We start from the raw sequence: 18,383 nt of genomic DNA, 5'->3' as shown, positions 1-18,383 counted from the left end.
GCAGCAGGTGGTGGCTGTGAGGATGGATGCTCCTTCAGCGGTCCCCTCTGTTCTCTGCCGCAGGACTGGGGAGCACGGTGCGGCCCGGCCAGAGAGGCTTCCCCGTGTGTGGGCTCGCCCAAGCTGGGCGGGGAGGGTGGAAGTGGGATGTGGGCTCCGCAGAGTGGGGGCATCGTTTGCAGGGCATGAAAGGGGCACCCGTGCCACCCGTGGAGGACGGGGCCAGGTGCCATGGCCGGTGTCCATGTGCATGCAAGTGTGCACGGGAGGATGTGCTTCTATGCGTGTGAGGGTGTGAGTGTGCGTGTGAGTGTGCATTCAGTATGAGTGTGCACATGTGTGCACGTGTGACGGAAGGAAGGTGTAGGTGTCTGAGTACGCATGGGAGGGTGTGTCAGTGCACACAAGTGCTCACCACGTGTACCTCTGTGAGTGCACGTGGGTGAGCGAGTGCATGTGAGCGTGGCTGTGTGTGTGAGCATGTGTGCGAGTGTGGCTACGCGTGTGAGTGTGTGTGAGCGTGGCTGTGCGTGTGAGCATGTGTGCGAGTGTGGCTACACGTGTGAGTGTGTGTGAGCGTGGCTGTGCATGTGAGCATGTGTGCGAGTGTGGCTACACCTGTGTGTGTGAGCGTGGCTGTGCGTGTGAGCATGTGTGCGAGTGTGGCTACACGTGTGAGCGTGTGTGAGCGTGGCTGTGGGTGTGAGCATGTGTGCGAGTGTGGCTACACGTGTGAGCGTGTGTGAGCGTGGCTGTGCATGTGAGCATGTGTGCGAGTGTGGCTACACCTGTGTGTGTGAGCGTGGCTGTGCGTGTGAGCATGTGTGCGAGTGTGGCTACACCTGTGTGTGTGAGCGTGGCTGTGCGTGTGAGCATGTGTGCGAGTGTGGCTACACGTGTGAGCGTGTGTGAGCGTGGCTGTGCGTGTGAGCATGTGTGCGAGTGTGGCTACACGTGTGAGCGTGTGTGAGCGTGGCTGTGCATGTGAGCATGTGTGCGAGTGTGGCTACACCTGTGTGTGTGAGCGTGGCTGTGCGTGTGAGCATGTGTGCGAGTGTGGCTACACGTGTGAGTGTGTGTGAGCGTGGCTGTGCATGTGAGCATGTGTGCGAGTGTGGCTACACGTGTGAGCGTGTGTGAGCGTGGCTGTGCATGTGAGCATGTGTGCGAGTGTGGCTACACCTGTGTGTGTGAGCGTGGCTGTGCGTGTGAGCATGTGTGCGAGTGTGGCTACACGTGTGAGTGTGTGTGAGCGTGGCTGTGCGTGTGAGCATGTGTGCGAGTGTGGCTACACGTGTGAGCGTGTGTGAGCGTGGCTGTGCATGTGAGCATGTGTGCGAGTGTGGCTACACGTGTGAGCGTGCGTGTGAGCGTGGCTGTGCATGTGAGTGTGGCTGTGTGTGTGAGCATGTGTGCGAGTGTGGCTACACGTGTGAGCGTGCGTGTGAGCGTGGCTGTGCATGTGAGTGTGGCTGTGTGTGTGAGCATGTGTGCGAGTGTGGCTACACGTGTGAGCGTGCGTGTGAGCGTGGCTGTGCATGTGAGCGTGGCTGTGTGTGTGAGCATGTGTGCGAGTGTGGCTACGCATGTGAGCGTGCGTGTGAGCGTGGCTGTGCATGTGAGCGTGGCTGTGGGTGTGAGCATGTGTGCGAGTGTGGCTACACGTGTGAGCGTGTGTGAGCGTGGCTGTGTGTGTGAGCATGTGTGCGAGTGTGGCTACACGTGTGAGCGTGTGTGAGCGTGGCTGTGGGTGTGAGCATGTGTGCGAGTGTGGCTACGCGTGTGAGCGTGTGTGAGCGTGGCTGTGTGTGTGAGCATGTGTGCGAGTGTGGCTACACGTGTGAGCGTGTGTGAGCGTGGCTGTGGGTGTGAGCATGTGTGCGAGTGTGGCTACACGTGTGAGCGTGTGTGAGCGTGGCTGTGGGTGTGAGCATGTGTGCGAGTGTGGCTACGCATGTGAGCGTGCGTGTGAGCGTGGCTGTGCATGTGAGCGTGGCCGTGCGTGTGAGCATGTGTGCGAGTGTGGCTACACCTGTGAGCGTGTGTGAGCGTGGCTGTGCGTGTGAGCATGTGTGCGAGTGTGGCTACGCGTGTGAGCGTGCGTGAGCGTGGCTGTGCGTGTGAGCATGTGTGCGAGTGTGGCTACGCGTGTGAGCGTGTGTGAGCGTGGCTGTGCATGTGAGCGTGCACGCACATGTGCGTGTGGGTGGAAGGTGTGGGGTGCAGGTGGGAGAGGGTGTGTCCAGCAGCTCCTCTGAGCCTCTTGTGGGCTCCGTTGTGCCCAGCGTCCCGGCCCCTTTGCGTCTTGCAGGGCCTGCGGCACGGAGGCCCCAGGGCAGCAGGGGGAGGTGGGACCTGGCCTGGGGCTCTGTGAGCAACTGCGACTCCCCCAGCCGTGCTGCTGTCCACTGCCCGCTGCCGCCACCCGCCCCCCGGGGGATGGAGAGGCCTGGCCTGCTGCCCGTGTCAGCAACTCGCCCTGGCCACCACGGCGGGCCGGCTTGTGTCTCCGGGGGAGGCGTGGGGCGCCCAGAGCCATGGGCCTGGCTGGATCGAGGTGCCTGGTGGGGCTGGCAGCTGGCTCCGGGAGTGAGGTCGGCTGGTGACCTGGCAGCGGTGGAGGCCGGGAGCCCGTCCGGACCAAGGCCCGTGGTTGAGGCACTGGCTTCTCGGGGGGTCTGGCCCAGGGCAGGCAGTGGGGTCCTCCAGGGAGGGTGTTTTGACAGAGCGTGAGGCCCCCAAAGCCAATCTGGTTTCCCCTGGCCCCTCACACCAGCCCTGACCCACTGGACCTGGGGACTCTTTCCTGCCCTGAGAGACCCCGGCTGTCTCCCCAGCCCCCTGGTTCAGGCCACCGCCGGCTGGGATCCTGAGGAGGGCAGGGGCAGGCCTGGCTTCCGCAGCCTAGGGGTCTGCCCGGGTGGGGTCTGCCCTTGGCCGCTGCCCCTGCTGGACTCCCGGGGGCTGGTCCGGGTGGCCCGTGGTCAGGGGTAGCGGAGGCCGTGTCGGCCTGCAGACACATGGACCTGCCTCGGGCTGGGGCTGGGCTCAGCCCCCAACACGATCACCGGGGGCCAGGCAAGGGCGGCCGACCCTGGGGGTGTCGGGCAGGAGTGGGCCTTGCCGTGGCCATGGCCGCATCCCCCAGGGCTGTGGCCAGGGGCTCCTGCACGGGGCCGGTCCCGGCTGCTTCCCAGACGCCACTGCTCCCCTCCCGGCTTTCGGCAGTGGACGTCCTTGTCCGAATTCTGCCTGTGGCTCAGCTGAATGTGCAGATTCTGAAACTTACATATGTCTGTTTCTCAAAGTCAAAATAAAAGCAGAAGCCCAAGTCTCTCACTCAGGCGTGGAGGACCATGTCCTGTTCCCTCGCACACGCTGCCTTCCTGTCTGTCTCCTTGCGGCGGGTCCCGTCTCCCTGCTTCCCTGGTGGGGGGACAGATTTTGAAGGATTTCTCAGGGCCGTGGGTGCATCTTTGAGCAATACCCAGTCGGCACTGTGGGATCATGGCGCTGTGGGACCCCATAGCCGCGTGTCCTTCTGTCGCCTTTGCGGTGGCCGCCAGACCGCAAGGAGGGAGCCGCCTCCATCCCACACCACAGCGGGGGGCTGGCCCCTCAGGCGGCGTCCCCCAGCCACAGCCAGGCTTAGGGGGGCCCGGCCTGTGACCTAACCCCCCTGAGCCTTGTTCCCCGACCCGGAATACAGGGCAGTGACCTGCCCGTCCTCACAGGGTGGGATGAGGTGAGACGGCCCTGGGGAGGCTGGGCCGGGGCAGGGGGTGGCAGCCGCGGGGACGGCATGACACAGGAGGGTCCCTGAGGGCTGGTGCCGTCCTGTGGAGCCCCCGCTGTGGTCCCTCTAGGCCACTTCTGGGAAAGAGCCCCTTTTGTTGTCCCTGCCCCGGCTCCCTGAATTCGACATCTGGAAGAGACCCCGGGCCAGGCAGGGGGGGGTTGTGCCCAGAAGAACGGGGGGCCGAGTGGGGGACGGTTGGGAGTCGGGCGGCCTGGGGGCTCGGCGAGTCCACCTGCCCGATGCACCCACTGCCAGGAGTGGACGGGGGGCCGGGGGGGACGGGGCGTCTGCTCTGGCCACCGAGGTGAATTCCTCAGCAAACTGGCTCCCCGCTCTCTCGTGTCTATACAAATTCCAAGACGAAGATGTTGAGGTGCGTTTAATAGCAGTGCCCCCATGTGATCTGGGGGGCTGCCCTCCAGCCCCTGCAGGGGAGCGGGTCACTGGCGGCTGCGCCCTGGAGTCCCAGGCCGGCCCCGGCACTCATCCGACTGTCCCAGCGTCTCCTGGGCAGTCCCTCCTGGTGTCTGACCTTGGGCCTCCCTGCTTTGTTCACTCTTCCTTCCACGCAGGGTCTGGAGGGGCCTGGAGTTTGTCACCACAGGGCGCCCCTCAGCCCTGCAATTGGGCACCAGAGCTGCGTCCACGGATGGTCACAGGGACCCACAGGCCCCAGCTGGGGGGCGGCACTGGCTTGATCTGGGGTCTGGCCGCATCCCCCGGCTATGGGAGCGAGTTCCGAAGGCCTGCGGGGTCTGGGCCCCTTGCCCTTGGCTGTCCCCTCAGCTCCCACACTCGGCCTCGAGGACTCCTCCTCCCTGGGCCTCCCCAGGCTCATGAGGCTGAAGGGTCAGACCTGGGTCCAGGGGACGGCACCCCGACGCCAACACCGAGGGGCCCCATGTGGACTGCAGAAGGAGGTGCCCCTCGGACAGCCGGAACCTTCTCTCTGACAACAGGGCAAGGGCATTTCGAGGTCTGGGCTCCAAGCAGTCCCACAGATCTGGGGCAGCACCAGAGCCAGGGCCGCCCCACGGCCCCGCCTGCCCAGGGCGCCCGCAGGGGCCGCCGTCCAGCGCCTGTCAGAGCTGCAGGAGGCAGCGCCAGCAGGTGAGGGCCACGTGCCGCAGGTGCAAGAGGAGGACGAGGAGCCGGGCCTGGAGGTCCTCCAGGGTCATGGCCACGGGCTTGGCCTGGCCGCAATACAGACCCAGAGCCACCGCAAGCAGGATGCACACGGACAGTCGCAGGAGCAGGGAGCCGCGGGGCGCGGGCCGGCCAGGCGCTGGGGCAGAGGGTGCGGCAGGGTCAGCCCCTGCAGGGTGGGGAGGGATGGGGGAGACCCAGCTGTCTGTGGCCGGCAGCTGGCACCGGGGCCGTCTCAGGCCTGGGCGCCTCCCTAGGGAGCCTCACCCATGGGCCGTGGATCCCACCCTGTCCCTGCCAGAGGCCCCTGCGCCGTGTGCTGCCTTGCAGCAGAGCCTCCCACGAGGCTGGCCTGTGGCGCTGCCCCCGGGGAGGGGACAGGGCAGACTGCACCCAGGGTGGGTTCAGAGCTTACCCCTGGTGGTGGCCGTGGCGTCCCTGCCAGTGATGTCTGGGAAGGAGAAACTCGAGTCGGCCGGGGGCACGATGCCTCGGTCCACCACACACCTCGTCCCACCCTGCCCAAAGGACCCTGAGAGGAGCGGGGACCCAGGCTGCGGCAGGGTTAGGGACGCTGGGGACACCGGGGACATCAGGGCTGTGGTTGTATTTGTCTGCAGGCTGCTGTGTCATGGACCCGACTGCCTACGTGACCCTGTGGGGCAGGACAGGCGACCACGGCCCTCCAGGGCTGTGTGGCCCCCCACCGGGTCCCCGCCTCCCCTGCTGGCCCTGGCCGCCTGCCTTGGTGGCCCTTACAGTGGACGGCCTCCTCCGGGGGCTCTCGGAACCGCACGCGCCTCGAGGTCCTCCGTGGCTGGGCCCCTGGGCTGGGGCGCTCTGGCGGGCTGCGTCTCAGGATGGAGGGGGGACACTTCCTGTCACCCTCCTGGGACGGGGGCGGGAAACAGGCCGTGAGCCCCTCCCGCTAGAGCAGGCCCCCGGCCAGAGGCCCCGTGCTGCCCCCGCGGCTGCTCCGTCGTGCTGAGACCCCGCTGGACAGTGCCGAGTGGTTGGGGTCAGTGACCAGCAGACCTGGGTCTCAGCCAGGCTCTGTCTCGCACCCTGGGAGGCCTGGGCCCCTCCTGCTCGGCGCCCACCTGCTCCTGGGAGAGCCCTGCAGGCACGTTCCTCTCCTGGGCTCCTTGGTGACACCTCGGCCTGTCCACCTCTCTCCATGTTCCCCCCATTCCGACACCCTCATCCCTGGGCTGCTCAGCCCACAGTCCTCCATGGCCCCCACTTGCTCTGCCTCTGCCCGATGCCCCTCCCTGCCCCTCTGACTTCTTGGCCTGCCCGTCCTCCCTCTGGCCTGGCCCATCCTCCCTCTGGCCTGCCCGTCCTCCCTCTGGCTGCCTGTCCTCCCTCTGGCCTGGTGTGCTGCTCGCCCGCCCTGGGCTCCGGCTGGGCGCTGTGCAGATCCGCTCATCCTCCCACTGCACCTTAGGTCATGCTGTGCCCCACCTGGGGGCCCTGCCCCCCACCAGGCCAAACCCTTCTGGGTGTCCCTTGTTCCCCTGGCCCCAGCCCCAGGTTCCTGCTTTAGGGCGAGGGCAAGGGACTTTCCTCCTCGGCTCCGGGCCTCCGCCTGCCCAGTGCCCGCCCAGCGCACGGGGCCGCGCCTCGGGCCGCCGCCTCACCCTCTCCGCCCTGGACGTCCGCGAGCCCCCAGCGGCCTCCTCATTCCTCCTGGCCTGGCGTGGCGTCTCTGGCTGGGCGCGGGGGTCCCTCATTCACTGGAGCATGGTCCTGGGAGAGCAGAGATGTGGTTATCGCACAAGGGACGGCGGTGGGAACACAAACGCGGGGAGAGGCAGGTTCTCCCGGGGAGCCGCGCCGGCCCCGGCCTCTGACCGGCTCTCCGCAGGTGGACGCCGCGTCTCCTGCCGGTGCTCCCGGCACGGATAAATCCTGCTGCGCTCACCCCTCTGCTGCCACAGCCGTGGTCACTGTCATCCCCAAGGGCTGCGGAGTCCTCCATTGGCGGCGAGGCCCCGAGAAAGCCTCCCCCGGAGGGTCACACCCACCTTGGGCTCCTGCTGGTGGGGCTCCCTGGGCTCCCGGGACACCCTCAGCACTGCCCAGAGTCGCTGTCCCTGTCTCTGTCCCTCTCTGTCTGTCTCCCTGTCCCTGATCCTGCCCCCCTCCCCGGGTCTCAGTGCTCACTGCTGGGTGTGAACCGGCCTCGCTGCTCTTGTGCCTGTGCCCCGAGGGTGAGGGCGGGAGGCTGTCCCCGTTCTCTCCCTCATGATGGCAGCCCCCCGGGGTGTGTTTCTTTCACGGCCTTGGCAGGTCCTCGATTTCTGGGGCCCCGCTTCCTGCTCAGTGTGCAGGGGTAGCCAGGCGCTGGGCAGCCGTCCTCCGAGGGCCCCGGGGGAGCTGCGCGCCCGCGCTCGTTGCCGGTGGGAATCCAGGCCCAGGGGGCCACACAGACAGGGGGACACCGGGGACGCTGCCGGGGCAGGTCCTCTCCGCCCCTCCCAGCTGGATGGGAGGCGGCGTGGGGGCCGTCTGCCCTCCACCCCCACCAGGCTCTCCCAGGGGTCCCTGGTCTGGGGTCCTTGGAGGGCATCGCTGCTCCTCGGTGTGGGGGGAAGGTGTTTCCTCGAGTGGGGGGTCTGCTCTGGGCCACAGCACAACTGCCTCGGGGTCCCCCGAGGGCGCTGCTACGAGGGGCGCAGGGGCCCTGCCAGGAGGAGCGGTTCGGGCGGTGACCCCAGGGGCCGCCATGCCATCTTTCACTCGGGAGGTGACAGTGGCTGTGCTGGGTCCCTGGGCAGGCGTAAATATCGCAGATAAGCAGAGCGCCGCCAGTGACGTCTGCGCGGACGCTGTCTGGATGGGTCCAATTATTTCAAAGGGAGCGATTTCCTCCTATCACACCATCAGCTTTTTGTTGCAAATAGGGTCGTGGTGGGGGCCAGCGAGCCCTGGGGGCAGGGTGGCTTGTCTTCGAGGTGTGCTGTCCAGAGGGGCCTTCAGAGAGGTTGTGCTCACAGCCCTGGCCTTGCGGGCCTGGGGCTGAGGTCGCCGGAACATGGGCCAGCGTGACCTTCTGGGTGGTGCAGCCACGGGGCACCAGGCCTGTCCTGGCGTTTGGAGGACGCTGCCCTCAGGGTGACCTCAGCCAGCTGTCCGTAGCAGCACTGGGGCTGGAGGGACTCTGGGTGCCTGGACTCAGTTTCCCCCCGGGAAGGATGGGGTGGACTAGAGACCCCAGTGACCTCCAAGACATGGGCCTGGGCCCTCCCACCCAGGCGGAAGGAGGAGGCCTGGCGTCTCCCGTGGCGGAACCCGGGGCAAGCGTGCTCAGCCGCCCCAGCCCCTCTGGCACAGCCCCGCAGCCACCCCGGCGCGTCCGGCTGGGCCTGCCCCTCTCGAGAAGGGCCTGGAGAGCTGGGGCCCACCCGGGTCACACGGCCCGGCCCCCGACCTCTGCCCGCACTGCCAGCAGCACCCGCTGTCCAGCCAGGCCCGGCTGAGGTCTGTCCCGGGCACCGCGGGACAAGTGTGAGTGTGTGCACACGTGTGAGCGTATGTGTTTCTGTGCCTGTGTGTGTTTGTGTGTCTCTGTGTGAACGTGCATATGTGTGATTGCGTGTGTGCAAGGGCGAGAGTGGGTACACGCATGTGTTTGTGTGTGTGGGAGTTTCGGTGCATATACGTGTGCACGGAGCGTGACTGTGCATATGTGTGCATGTGCTTGTGTGAGTGCACGTGAGTGTGCATGTGTGTGAGGACGTGTGTAAGTGAGCATGTGTGTGTGACTGTGTGTAGGTGCACACATGTGTGCATGTGTACGTGTGAGCGTATCTGCATGAGCGTGTATGTGTGTGAGCGTGTGGCCGTGCATACGTGTGCAGGGCGTCTGTGCGGGTGCTGGCTGTGATGGTGCAGCATAACTTGGTGGTTGTGGGTGTGGGCTCCAGAGCACCTGTGTGGCCACGTGTGACCTTGGGCAGGTCTCTCACCCTCTCTGGGCCTCAGTCTACCCAGCTTTAAAGCGCCCCCTGGGCTCCGGTGCGGGAGAGCGCGTCGGTGCTCAGACACGGGCTGTGCCAGACGACAGCGGCCACTGCTGCTGTTCCCCAGGGAGAGGGCGGCTTTGCCACCAGGGAGCCAAGCTGGGACGGTTCTGTGTGGACAGGATGACGTCCTATGTGCCACCCTGAAGGTCACGCCGTGCCCCACGTCCCTGGGCCCCCTTTTCCCGGGCGAGCTCCGGCTCTGCAGGCCTCTCCGGAGCCCGGGGCCTCGCCAGCTGCGTGCCATCCTCCCTGCCTGGCAGTCGTGCCTGGGCACTGCCCGTCCCTTCAGGAGGGGGTTTGGCTGGCGTCCTGGGCTCTGTCCTCTGTGACCTCTGCCATGGGGAGTGCCCTCCCTGGGAGACGCGGGGGGAGGGGTGGCCCTGGCACGCTCAGCAGAGATGGTGAGGCCTGTCCCCATGTTCCCCACGGCCGGGAGTGGCGGCCTGGGCCCCTGCAGGGACAGCGTGTAACTCGAGGCTGCTCTGAGCCGCCGTGACAGATGGGCGATAAAGGGTGGAAAATAGCCGCGGCAGCCTGGCCTGCAGAGTGTCACCGCCACGCCCACTCCGCCTGCCCAGTGTCACCGCCATGCCCACGGCCTGGGGCAGGCATGGCCACCTGAAGGGACGGCCCTTTGCTCTGGGAGAAGGAGCCCGGTGGCGCCTCCCTTAGTGCTGGGGGCTGGGCAGAGCCCCTTATGCCAGCTCCTCTGGGAAGAGGGCCATGGGCTTCCCTGGGGGTGGGGGGTGGGGAAACTGAGGCCCGGAGAGGGAGAGCCTCGCTCGGGTGTGGGCCTGTCGGGCCTGCCCTGCTGGTGGGAGGACCTGAGTCTGGTGGGCACCGGCTGTGGCCTTCCTGGAGTGTGGACAGACCCTCCCACCCCACCTTGTCCTGCAGCCTCTGAGAGCCGGTGACGGCCCCGACACAGCCCAGGGCCCAGCACTGAACCTCCCTGCCGACCCGGCCTCAGCCTGGCCTCTCCCTCCAGCTCGGGGAAGTCGAGGCTGGCCGGCTCTCAGTGGGACAACACCAGGCCCGGGGCCCGGCCGCCCACTCCCCCCTCACTGCTGCAGGACACCGCTGGGTGTTCCCCCTTCTCCCGGGGCTGCCTGGCAGGAGGACTCGCCACCTGTCCCACCTGCCCCATCGCCCACAGCCCACTGCCCGGTGGTGCGTCTCTGTCCTCAGCAAGGGTCCCTCGGGCCCAGCAGGGCCCTGAGCTTGGCAGCCGGCGTGTGGTGGGTCCCAGCCCTGCCCGCCCCGCGTGGGGAGGCCCTTCCCCAGCCCTGACCATATGGCTGCACCTCGCACAGTGCCCACGCCGCTGCCAGCTCACCCGCACCCGGGATGTGCCCGTTTAACCGGCGGACCCAGGCCAGCGGCCTCAGCCCCATGAGCAGCCTGCGGAGCACGGCTGTCCTGCCGCAGCTGCGGCCTCCTCCAGGGGCGTCCGTCTCGGGGCTGAGACCTCACCTGAGGGGACCCACACGCCGCCCCGCCCCCACGTGCACACGCTGCCCTGCCCACCTGGCTGCTGTCGGTGCTGCACCGCGGGGGCGCTGGCCCACCCGACCGGCCCGAAATCCACCGGTGACCAGAGCCTCCCTCCGGCAGGGCAGGAATCGGAGCTGCCGCGGCTCACGCCCCCGCTGAGAAGTTTCCATTACAGTGACACAGACGGTGTCCCCAGGGCCCCAGATGCCTCCTTGCCCTCTGCACAGCTGGGTCCACGGGGAGGCCGTCACCCACGGGGCACGGTGGCCCCGGGTGGCGTTGGGCCTGCCCCTCTCCCCAGCACCCAGGCGGCCCGCGAAGCTGGGGACACTGGCTGCGCCTCCTCCCCGCGGGCAGAAGAACTGGGAAGCTGTGGGCGCTCCGGCCTCCCCCTGCGGGGCGGGGCGGCCGCGGGGCTCCCGGGAAGGCGGCTCTCAGCCCAGCGCTCAGCACCAGGAAGGGCTGGCAGGCCCCCAGATGCCACGCACTTCCGCCTTCACCAACAGGGAGAACTGGGGAGGCCCCTGGCCGGACTGACTGTCTGCTGGGCATGCCAGGCACCTGCCGGAGGGGACGGAGCAGGAGCTGGGCTGGTGGCCCTGGGGTGCCCTTAGAGCTCGGGGCAGCAGCAGCGCCAGGTGAGGGCTGTGTCTGCTGGTGCAGGGGACTCCCTGGAGCAGGTGGGGCTGACGTCGGCCTCCGGAGTCCCGGCGGCAGGGCAGGGGACCCCCCGCCAGACCCTGGCTGCTGAGATCTGAGCGGGTCGCTCTGTACACGTAGGATGGGTGTGTTTGCCACTTGTCCCTGGTCTTTACCACAGCAGGGGCCCAGCAAACAGCAGTCCTGAGCTGGAGGGGTCCCGGCCCATGGCAGGGCAGGACGGGGACTCCTGAGTAACTCAGCTCAGAAAAGAGCCGGTTCTCTGGGAATTCCCAAATGCCGAGGCCTGGGCTCATGTTACCCGAGGAAAGACTGCATTCCCGCTGGGCCGGGCCTGCATAGACCTGCCCTGAGCAGGGCGCCCCCCAAACCCCGGCCGTTTGGGGAAGGTGTGTTTGCACCCGACCCTGGGCCCCTGCGTTTCCCTGAGAGCAGGGCCCCCTCTCGAGCCCCAGACCCCGCAGTCTGCTGCCCCGGACACTTCACGCAACTCGGGGTGCAGTTTGGAGGCTCTTGTGCATCCAGAGACCCCACTCCAGATCCTGGGCTGAGCCGGCTGTGTCCCCTGCTCCCCAGACTCGGCCGGCCTCAGACACAGTGTGGACAGGGGCCGGGCCTGCGGCGGGCAGGACACAGAGCGCCGGGGGCCTGGACGGCGGTGAGTCCACTGTCGTGCCGTCCGCAGAGGAGGGCTGGGGCCTTCTGGGGACACCAGCTGCGCTGGTTTGCCAGGGACCAGCCCCATTTTAGGGAAACCCCCAGTCCCGGGAGGACTTGCCCAGGGCCACTCAGGGTCGTCAGCGAGTGTCCTGCCCAGTCTCTGCCCGCTGCAGGCCGCCCACCCGTGGCAGGTTTCCCGCTGGCCTCTGTCCCTGGCATTCTCTCTGCTCTAGCAGCGTCGCTTGAGAGCAGGAAGTGAGCGTCCACCTGCTCCCTAACCCTAACCCCTAACCCTAACCATTAACCCTAACTCCTAACCCTAATCCTAACCCCTAACCCTAACCCTAACCCTGCAGCTGGGACTCACCTGGCTCCCTCCTGGGCCCGAGAGGGACAAAAACAGCCAGGTGCTGTGGAGTCCCCGTGGAGCGAGGTCCAGCGAGGTCCTGGCCCCGTCTCGGTGGGTAGAGCCCTTCCTGCCCCCCCCCACCCCGCCCCGAGAGGCAGGCCCCGGGCAGCACCTGCAGGCCACACAGGTGGCCAGACCCCGGCCTGCCCAGGGCTCCCTCCCAAGGACTCTGGTCTGGAGGTGCCGCCCGCCTGCCCGCAGGGCCCAGTCCTTTCTGGCCCAGCCGTCTCTGCTGGACTGTAGGGCTGGGCCAGCCGGCGAGGCCTGAGCTATAATTACCCTCCCCTTTGGCAGAAATAGCAGAGACCCCGTGGACAGGCATCGGCCCTGGAGCAGGAGGGAGGCGGCCGTTTCCCAGGACCCCAGCGGGCGGCAGGCCAGGCCTGCAGATAAGACCAGAGGTCGCCGCTGCTCCTCCCGCCCCCTCTGGCCCAAGTGTGTTCCCCGAGGCCAATTCCAGAGCCGGACACCTTTTGGAGAAAGCTGCGGATTGGGACTGGGGCGGAGAGGGCGGGGAGAGGTGATGTGGGCTGTAGGAGGGTGGGGTGACCACAGAGTCCTGCCCCCGGGAGACCTGCCCCAGGTGGAGCCCCGAGGTGGAGGACGAAGGGCAAAGCCCAGGCCCCAGGCGGCGGGTTTGGGGTGTGCTGGCCGAGCCCAGCGCTGCCTGGCGGGAGGGGCAGCGTCCGCGCCAGAGAGGGATGGCGGGGGTGGGGCAGGGGACCAGACTTTCCCTGGCTCCATCCTGGGCAGGCACGTTTGACGGCCCTGCCTGGGGCTCAGCTCCTTTGTAGATGAGGAGAGTGCCGCTCAGAGAGGGGAGGCAGCTTGCCCAGAGTCACACAGCCAGGGGTGCTGGCCCGGCGGCCCCTCCTGGCCAGTCCCCATCTGCCGGGGCGAGTCAGGTCTGAGAGGCTGGCGAGGGCTCGGCAGGCCAGGGTCCACGTGGCAGGTCCTGCCCTGGACTGCCCCATCTCACTCGGGGAAAGCTGTGGGATCCCGGGAGCCTGGGGTGTGACAGGCTGGGGGGCCGCGTGTGTGGAGGGGCCTGTAGCCCACCACTGGAGGGGCCTGGGGGGCTGGGGGCTCCCTCCCCCTTCATGCCGGGCCAGCCGTGGGCTCCCACTGGGGCTTTGGCCGTGCTGGGCTCTGCGCTGACAGGCAGGTGTGCAGCATGGTCCAGTGAAGCTTCAGCTACAGAAACGGGGGCAGGGCGGATTGGCTGGTTTGCTGACCCCTGTTCCAGGACACCACCAAGGGGGTGTCCGCGAGGGCTCTGCTGGCAGCCTGGCTCTGCAGGGGGAGCGAGTCCTGCCCCCAGGCGAGACCCACTGCCTGGCCGTGCCCGACCTCGGCAGCCTCTGCCGCGCCCGTCTGCTCACTGGCTCTTGACACAACGCTGCCGGGGCAGACATTCCTCTTCTGGTGTTTGGATGCGGTTAAGGGTCCTCCCGGGTCACAGCCCGGACGTGGGCAGTCCACGTCCATGTCATGGAGCCTGTGTCTTGTCCCTCTCAGGCTGGAGGGGCCGGGCCACCCTGCTGCCAGGTCAGAGCCCCACCCAGAAGACGGCAGGCCCGGGCGCTGCCCCAGCCCCAGGCGGGCGTGCGGGGGCCTGGGTGGCGACGAGGCTGCTCCGCCGCAGTCGCAGCCACAGGACGTGGCCGCTGCTTCCAGCAGCCGAGCTAATGGGAACCTCTGGGCCCACCGAGCACTCACAGCAGCGGCCCCTTTTCCCTCCTCCTAAATTATTCATGACCTCCAGGAGGCCGTAAAGTCCTCTGCTCCGCAGGAGCCGTAATTACAATGATAAATTTTATTTATAAAGTCGGTCCCTCCCCGAGAGCCAGCTGCCTGGGGGGCCGTACGTAAGCCATAACTGAGCCGGGGCATCCACAAGCTGCCCGTGATGGCTGGTTCTCCGGCGCGGTCTCGGGGCTGGCGGGGGAGAGCGCTGTCCGCTCTGCGCCAACCCGCCAGGGGCACTGGGCTCAGAAGGGGAGGCCGTGGGGTGGCCTGTTTGTGCTGCACGGGGCTCCGGGACCCGGCGGTCACCCCAGCTTCCCAGCCGTGGCTGCCCTCGGTCCACAGCCCTGCTCTCTCTGGCCCTGAGGACCCACCGGGGACCCGGCTTTGGCCGGCCCAGGTGAAGGGCTCGCACACATCATGCACACCCTTGTGTTCTCTGGGACACGTGCATGTCACGCTTGTGGGCATGTGCCCAGAAACGTCTGGGCCACAGCGTCAGTTCACAGCACGCAGTGTGCTCACCAAGTGCTGGCAGGGCCGGGTGCGCACAGCCCCCCGCGTGGCCGAGCCGGCGCTGGCCCCGTCGGCCCACGAGGACAGGAGGTCTGCGAGGGGAGGTGCCTCGCGCAAGGCCCTGAGGGGGCGGCTCCCAGAGTCAGGTCAGACCGGGGCACAGGGTGCCACCCTCGCCCGTGGCCCCGTGCACAAGGCTGGGATGGACTGTGCGTGGCTGGGACAGACTGTGTGTGACTAGGACGGACTGCGCATGGCGGGAACAGACTGCCCGTGGCTGGGACGGACGGTGCGTGGCATTCTGGAAGGAGCTCGGTGCCGGTGCCAGAGGGCAGGGAGTCCCCGGCTCCCCACTTCCGAGGCCATGGGACCTCGGGCGGTCAGTGCCCGGCTGAGAGCCGCGGCCCGTCCCTGTTGGAGGCCTCACCTTGGCGGGCCGGGGCGGGTTCTGGAGGGTGTCTGTGTGCTCCACTTTGGGAATGGCGAGGCGGGGCCGGCAGGGCAGGCCCACAGCTCCGGTCCACGTGGGTCCCGCCTGGCAGTGGCTGGCCAGTGCGGATCCTGGCTGCCCAAAGCTCCCCGCGGCCCAGGTGTGCCCGTCACTGGGCGCCGCCTTCCCTGGGCGCCATGCGGAGCCCTCCGGCCCAGGCTGGGATGCGGGTTTCCCGACCTGCCTCCTGTGGGGGTGGCGCCTCCCCCAGCCGGCCTGAAGGGGCAGCAAGGTCAGTCGCTGGGACCCGGGGACTGGACACTGGGAGGACAAACGTCCAGCTCTGTCGAGGGACGTTGGGTGAAGGGTCTGAGCTGGTGTTGACTTCAGGGTCAGCGTCACGGTGACAGGGAGGGCCTACGGGACCGGGGCACACGCGTGTCCCGCCACCAGTCCACCTTAGGAGGGGCCCAGCGAGCGCCAGATGCCCCTGCCATGCCTTTCCCGGCCCCGGGGTATAATCGGGCCGTATGTACTTAGCGGTTGGCAGAGCCCCGCATGGGTTCCCTGTCCTATGAAATGAGGACCTTTAGGGCAGAATAAAACCTGCATAAACACGTGGAAGCTTCTGGAACCACTCACGCTGCCCAAGAGGGTACTACCACATGTGTGAGTGGTTTGCAGAAATTGGCACCACCCAAAGACTTGGCAGACGCAGGGCTGGGCAGTGCCACTGCGTCCCCACTCGGTTCACCTGTGTGGCCCCCACACCCTGGCAGACGATGGGGGCCGCACCAGCTGACCAGATGACACTGCGCTGCAGACACGGTGCCGGGTCGGGACCAGGTCCCCACGGCCTCTGCCGCGGGGTGTGCCGGTGACGGCATGAGCCCTTCTCGAGCCCGTTCAGTAGAGCTGCCAGCCCGCTGGCCCTAGCGGGAGAAGGACACAGTGCCAGAGTCCCCCCTGTTTTGTCACCACCCCCCCCCACCCCGGGACACACTCGATCTGTAGGCAGCCGTGTCGGTCCGTGACACCGTGCCTGGGCGAGCAGGCGGGAGGTGCCCTCGGCAGGCACGGCGGGGAGGGCTCAGGGCACAGGCCCGGAGCTGGGGCAGCGCCGTGCTCGCCCGGCGAGAACCCTGGCTGCTTGGGAAGTGGCCGCGTCAGAGACGCCAAGTCAGTAACTCGCTGGGCCCGACGCAGGCCAAGAACTGCCCGATGACCGGCCTGCACCCACGGGAGGGCACCAGCACGTCACACGGGCAGGTGGCCCGGATCTCCGTGAACCTCTGTCACCCGGCCCTGCTAACAGCTGTGATTAAAGCCCCAGCCCTGGTGCCGAGTGGTTGGCGGATAAGTCAGCGCAACGTGACACGACCTGCGGACGCGCTGGTGACCCCTGGGGCCCTGAGCACAGGGTGTGGGGACCATCCAGCGGGCAGAGGGGCCGGGAGGGCCCCCCAGGGCACCTGGGCAGGGACCTGTCGACCACGTCCCGTGGCCTGGGGCGGGGGTAGGGCCCACGGACCCACGGAGGCCTTTCCGGAGCCGGGTGGAGGAGCCAGGTGGAGGAGCCGGGTGGAGGAGCCAGGTGGAGGAGCCGGGTGGAGGAGCCAGGTGGAGGAGCCAGGTGGAGGAGCCAGGTGGAGGAGCCCTCGTTGCTTCGGGAGTGGCTTTTCCTGGTGGCGTCTGGTTTCCATTTCTTGTTACCGACAAGGTGGAGCGTGACTAGGACAAAGACCTGCGCAGCGGCGTGGAGGGAGTCACCCCGTCTCTCCGTCCCTGCTGGGGGACATCTGGGAGCGGGGTGGGTGGGGAGGGGACCCAGGGTACCAGGTGCCTGGCGGAGGACCGAGCTTGGCTTCCTGGGCCCGACTGTTCTGCTTAGTATCTGGGGTCCACGGGGCCTCCTCGGGGCGCACTGACCCCAGCCCCGCCCTGGCCCGAGGAGCTGGGGGCTGCCCAAGTCCTGGATTGTATGTGACGCGGAAGGGGGTGCCGCGCTCTGCGGAGCGGGGAGGGGGAGGCAGCCCGGCGAGTGCGGGGCTTTATTGCTCCGCGTGTGACGAAGTAACGGAGCCGTTAAGATAAAATACCTTCTCAGAGCATGAAAATTAGACGGGAATTGATTCCGTGGTAAAACAGTCCCATTGCCCTTTTTGGGGTTTATTTAGAGCTTTCAGGTGGCATTCTCAGGTTAAAGGGCCGCGCTTGCTCTTACCGGACGGCTGGGACAGCTGGGCTCCCCGTGCCGCCCTGCTGGGGAGGGCAGGAGGGCGGCTGCTGCGGGGCCTCCTGCTGAGGGTGCGGGGAGGCCGAGGCTCCCCTCGGGCACAGTCCTGTCCGCCCTCGTCCAGCACCTTTGAGCCAGGCCCGGACTCCGGACAGTCCCGACAGGGCCCCTGTGCCGAGGGGCTGGCAGTGGGGCAGGCCCGCGAGGGGGCTCCGGGCGGTGGGAGGTCGGCAGGGCTGTGGCCTGGTCTGAGGGTCCCGGGCTGTTGCTGCGGCCGGACGGAAGGTCCCGCGAGGCGCAGTTAACTCCGCGGTTGCTCCGGCAGCCCCGGGCCTCCGCCTCCCAGGGCCGCCCCGCATAGCCCTGCTCACGGGCAAGGAGACACCCGCAGAGCCCAGTAAGCCGGGCGGACCTGGAGTCACCCTGATTGTCCTCTGCCCCTTCTGACCTGAGGAGCTGCCGAAACCCCAGAGCCTGGCCCCGCTGGGAGCCCTGTCCCCGGCTTATCCTTCGACAGCGAACTGCTCTCCAAGTCCAAGGCGAGTCCTGGATCTGACTGGCGCTTCTGACAAATCTCCTTGGCGCCGTCCCTGGGAGTCCAGAGGGGAGAGTTTGGGTGTCCTCTCCATTTGGACTGTCGCGTGTCCCGGGCCGCCTGGGCGGTGCCCACCCGCAGAGCTCGCCCGGGCCCTGCACACGAGCGAGTCAGCCGCCCTCCCAGGGCACGGGTGGGGGTGGGGCGAGAAGGGTCTTCGGGAAGGTCCTGGTGGTGCCGGGAGGGAGGCGGGCGTGCCGGTCACAGCGGCCAACAGCTCTGCCCAGGCCGAAGGACAGGTGGAAAGACCCGGAACGGCTTCACATGGGCACGCAGTCCACACCCAGCCACACCCCGCGGAGCCCGGGAATCTCCCTGGGCCACGTCCCTTCTCCGGGGGGGAGGCGGGGGAGGCCCCGCCCTGCAGCCCAGTGGCCCACGTTGCACAGGGGCCTCCCGCCGTCGCCCGGCCCGTCCCGGCCAGCTCTGTGCCCTGCGAGCCCTCCTGGGCCAGGCAGACCCTCACTGGGAGGCAGAGGTGGGCCTGGGGACAGGCAGGGTGGCCGGGTGGCCTCAGGGCTGCTGTGGGCGGGGCCGGCAGGTGGACCTGGAGCCCCCGCGGCTCACGGGTCTGCCCGTTCCCGGCCGTGCGGGAGGCAGGTGCCAAGGCGTTTGCGGGTTGGCCAGGCGGAGTGGGAAGTGACGGCGTCTCGGGGTTCCTTGG

At 67.8% G+C, this 18,383-nt stretch overlaps 1 protein-coding gene across 1 annotated transcript; it reads right to left on the bottom strand.

Moving 5' to 3' along the window:
* Positions 1–4,881: 4,881 nt before the first annotated feature.
* On the bottom strand, positions 4,882–6,926 carry C2H14orf180 (chromosome 2 C14orf180 homolog). Its single transcript, XM_069493186.1, has 5 exons — positions 6,870–6,926; positions 6,586–6,657; positions 5,705–5,834; positions 5,361–5,396; positions 4,882–5,084 (listed from the first exon to the last, which is right to left on the bottom strand). Exons 1-5 carry the CDS (start codon positions 6,924–6,926, stop codon positions 4,882–4,884), a joined length of 498 nt encoding a protein of 165 aa, XP_069349287.1.
* Positions 6,927–18,383: the final 11,457 nt, after the last annotated feature.

Source organism: Eulemur rufifrons, chromosome 2 (assembly GCF_041146395.1).
Source record: "Eulemur rufifrons isolate Redbay chromosome 2, OSU_ERuf_1, whole genome shotgun sequence".
In the NCBI taxonomy this organism is placed as follows: domain Eukaryota; kingdom Metazoa; phylum Chordata; class Mammalia; order Primates; family Lemuridae; genus Eulemur; species Eulemur rufifrons.
This window is presented reverse-complemented; position numbering and strand designations above follow the sequence as displayed.